The following is a 4393-nucleotide window of genomic DNA, read 5'->3' on the forward strand; positions in this document are numbered from 1 at the left end:
CACAGAAACCTCGCACACTTGCTATTAATTATTTTAGAAAATCGCCTGTAATAACAATAAATTTATGCAACCCACTTTTGCAGACGTATACCTCATCGCATCGCACACATCATTTTCCACCCACAACTGTTCCATTTTTCACGACATTCAAATATTTGCTTTTCGGCATTGCCAAGGCCAATGGAGACTCGTTGGATGGCGCATATCGAGTGCAATCAAGGCAAATGTTTGCACTGGGCTTTCAACTGTCTGACATCGCTGGGATTTTCCAGCTAACCAATCCCATTTCACAATTCACATTTCACATTTCCCCGACCTGCCATACCCAACCACTTTCAATTTTGACGGCATATCGATTTAATAAATTTGCGTGCGGCCCTTGCGACAATTTGATTGACAACAAAGTTCGGCCCCCTCAGTCAATTGCTTGATTTGAGTTGGTTAGGCGTGTTTTTTTTCTTATATTTTTTCTGGCATTCTACGAGGCATCAGATGGCAAAGAGATATGTACACACGATTGCCATTGAGGTAGTTTGGGGAATTGGTTGGGCTTTAAGCCACTTGAGAGTAGAAAAAAGTGAAAAAGAAATCTTTCGACGGCCAAAAGCCACTTCTTTGATTACTTAGATCAAAATTTACACAATTGAGTTGAAGTTTGCAGTGGAATTTGGTTAACTGCAAAATATTGCAGCAATGTTTTACAAAATTCCGAATAATTTATGTAACGTAGCTAAAGTTAGTTAACTATTTCTACTATATTTTCAATAATTTCCCATGGCCTCTGCCAAGCCGTTACTTTTGATCAGTTGCTGGTGCAACCTTAAATTATATTCATAAATCAAATGCTACTGTGCGATCAAGGCCCATGGACAGAAAATTGTTAACATCCGGGTAATTTAAATAAAATTTCAGTTACCGTGTATCTGCATTTCTATTCAGCAGACGTGGGTTTCCATGGCGGCTTGGAGATTCGAATTGGAACCGAAATAGACGGTGGCGGCAATTAAATTTAGAATTCACCAAAAATGTATATATTTAGGCGCGCTTAATTATGACCCTGCGCCGCGACCCAGGAGCATAATGAAGGTATTGAAAAGGCGTTGACATGCAACCGATAATTAAATTCCGACAATGAGATACACTGCGCCAGTTCCCACATAATAAGGATTTAGCAATAAAACTCTTGCATATGTTAATTCGGGTCTACAGCGCCCTCCCGGGACTTTTTTCGGTGTGAACCAGGGGGTTAGAGATCTGGAAGCTATATACGAGTATCTAAGTATCTGATCGCCGTGCCCGTGCATCTTGAGCGGGACTGTGCCGTTAGTTTTCCCCGAGCGGCAAACGTGCACCCGCACATAATGTGCAAGAACAGCAACTAAAGTGTCAACTTTTCGGGCTGTAAATATTGAACCCGAACCCGAACCCCTCCTCCCTGCCATTTGCTTTCTAATTTGGGCGCACGCTCCTCGCCCGAAAAGAGGAAACACAAAAGGGGGAAGGGGGAAGGGGAAGTAACGCAGCATTTCCGTTTTTCACACACTCATTTCAAAGCAATTTTTCAAAATTGAAATTCACTTCATATGACCCTGTCTATGGCATATCTATTATTTTCCTATCGCACACCCGTTATCGCTGACAGCGGATCAGCAAATGAGATCGCTACACTGCGATAAAACCGAGCGGCAGGAAAACGCAGCAAGTGTTGGAATAAAACCGAGCATTCGGGGTGACAATTGTGCGGTGCGAGGGCGGGAGTATGAACTTATCTGCAGAATTAGTTTTAGCGTTTCGGAAGTCTCTATCAAAGCTCTGGGATCAAATTAATCCAAAAGCCACCCGGCTGAAACATAGGCAGCATTGTGTCTGCAGATTGACTTGACAATAAACTACACAGCCGCCACAATATTTTCCGAGCCACCGCAATCGCCTTAGTCATCCCGTCACCACCACCCAGCAATCCTTTCTGACCAGACCAAACCAAACCAGACCAGACCAGGCCAATTCAACTATGTATATCCAGCGACTGCCCAACAATATCCCATTGAAAAGCAGCCTGCTCCATCATCATCCGTATCCAACTCTATCTTCATCCCCACTCGGCTGGCCGGTGTCTTGGTAACTCCAAACAATGAACTCATAACTCAAGTGACACTTTTTAACTTGACTGCATTTCATCATGTGGTATGTATGTACGTCTTGGAGCAGCCCGTCTTGGTCGTTCGGCTCTCTTTTCTTGTTTCGTCGTAGTCCAACAATATTCAAATTGAGTTTTCCAGTGCAACTCCAAGGCCCCCCAACCCCCATCTTCGCCTGCCTGCCCGTCTGCAACTGTAGTCATCCATCGTTGGAAAGTTTTTTGTTGCCTGGTATTTGTTAGTTGATAAAAGGCCAAGCCATTATATGCATGGCCGGGCTGCACAATTTGAAGTGGGTAAAATTTGTATGCATGTGGCTGTCATGACAACGCCCCAAAGTCCAGGTCCCAACTACGACCCCAAACTCCCTTTTTTTGAGTTCTAAACTCCATCGCCATCTCCAACTGCGACCTTTCAATTCAAACAAGAAGCAGGGATTCTTTTTCAAATTGTCATTGCTGGGCTGGGTCCTTCAAAGAATTCTTGGCTTTCTTTCTCAGTTTCTGTTGTCTCATGTCGCTGCCGACTTGTCAACCTGCCGGTCCCGTGGTTCCTCACTCTCACACTCTACTATATAGCCAAGTATACCCCCAAGTATCCCCATCTCTGCCTAGAATGATGCCCGGGAATCGAATCCACTCCGCTCCTCCGGCGGACAAGTGCAACGAACCGCGTTTGTCTTCCTCCATTGCAGGCTGCTGCGGCGTTGATTTATGTAACATCTTCTATGGTTACATTGGCTCTCGATCCCCATACAATCCCCGTTCGCCCCGATTTTCGCCATTAAGCGCAGCTCATATGTTACCCGAAAGGTACGTATATATATATATGGGTATGGATGGTGGGCAGAGGCGGGAGAGTCTCACACGTGAAATGATTTATTAGCGGTAATTGGTGTCACAGTGTTCCAAAGAAAAGGAAAGGATACTCATCCCCACATCCCGCATTCCATCCGCCACCATTCTCGGTTGCCAGGCAGCAGCCCCCCTTTGTTTCGAAGTTCTCTTTTAATTATCTTGATTTTAAACTTATTAAAATTGACAAATGATTTTCGTAGACAACACACAATGCTGCGTTGGCTCGAAGGAAACAGGTTGTCAATGACGGCTTCCCAGAATCTCGAGAGTTGATAAATCACGGAATGTGGCAGCCAAGTCAACTCTTTAACTCCGGCTTTTCCTTATTTCTGGTAGTTCTTGTTGGCTTATCATTCTGTCTCGACCTGAGTTTTTGGGCTAGGTCGCAATCGTTCAATGTGACGCACCTAGTTAATTATCGATTAGATTATGATAGGCAATGATCTGGAAATGAAGAAAACTCTTGTTTGATTGCATTATATACGCAGTTGTATTTAGCTAAATTCCAATTGATTGTCTTTTGGGATTTTAAGATTTTTACATCGACTTCGAAGGTTAAAAGACATGAAAGGTAGTTCTTTCTGGTCTTATTTCTACAAATAAACTTTGCTTAAACTTGAACTTGAAGTTTATTTAACAAAATGCAACTAAGCAACGTTTTGGAACCGAAAAACATTGCGAACGGGCATTAGTGATGTCCGGGAATGGCCTTGTGCTCCTTCAGGCACATGGTCACCTTGAAGGCGGTGTCGCAATCGTTGCTGCCCTTGATGTCCTTGCAGGCATTCACTCCCGAGGCAATCTCGTCCATTTTGTCCTTGATCTGGGGCACATTCTTGAGGGTGTCGAGCATCGCCTGGGCATTGAACTGGCCGTTGATGAGGTGGCCCTGCTTCTCCATCAGGCACTTGGTGTAGCACTTGAGGTTCTCCTTGGCATTGCTCTGCATCCCGCTGGCCATGAACTCCTTGAGATCGGCCTCCGTCACTTGGTTCGTCTCCATGCACTGCTGCATTATTTGGCGAAAGTCCGGATTACACTACGAAAAAATTGCCATCAGTAACACATCCAATTTAGCGTAAAGTAGCAGTACCTGTCCCATGGACATAAGAGCAGCCAGAGCAACACAGAAAAGAGTGAACTTCATTTTGGGTGATATATTTGTTAAAGCTGTTCCGGATTCACTAGAAAACCTCGACTGTTGGTTATTTGCGTGAAACTGACTGCTTTTATACCAGATCAGTGTGAATCAGAGTCAGGGGGAATGCAATTAAGACAATTACACTTTTTGCGAGATGAATCAAAATTTGATTACGCACAATACGGACAATTACTCCACAAACAAATTTCCCTTTTTCGATTGTAATTATATTCCATTATCAGTCCATTTGCCATTTT

At 43.9% G+C, this 4393-nt stretch overlaps 1 protein-coding gene across 1 annotated transcript; it reads right to left on the reverse strand.

The window, feature by feature from the left end:
* Positions 1–3521: 3521 nt before the first annotated feature.
* Positions 3522–4157, reverse strand: LOC122612698 (general odorant-binding protein 56h). The gene is made up of 2 exons (XM_043786477.1): positions 4089–4157; positions 3522–4034 (listed from the first exon to the last, which is right to left on the reverse strand). The coding sequence occupies exons 1-2, from the start codon at positions 4140–4142 to the stop codon at positions 3684–3686; spliced, it is 405 nt and encodes a 134-aa protein (XP_043642412.1). The 5' UTR covers positions 4143–4157; the 3' UTR covers positions 3522–3683.
* Positions 4158–4393: the final 236 nt, after the last annotated feature.

Source organism: Drosophila teissieri, chromosome 2R (genome assembly GCF_016746235.2).
Source record: "Drosophila teissieri strain GT53w chromosome 2R, Prin_Dtei_1.1, whole genome shotgun sequence".
Taxonomy (NCBI): Eukaryota; Metazoa; Arthropoda; class Insecta; order Diptera; family Drosophilidae; genus Drosophila; species Drosophila teissieri.

Excerpts from the sequence above, each read along its gene's own strand:
- LOC122612698 (XM_043786477.1), bottom strand. The coding sequence starts at position 4,142 with ATGAAGTTCACTCTTTTCTGTGTTGCTCTGGCTGCTCTTATGTCCATG. Across the intron at positions 4,035-4,088 it reads CTCTTATGTCCATGGGACAG|TGTAATCCGGACTTTCGCCA; the intron begins GTACTGCTACTT and ends ATTTTTTCGTAG.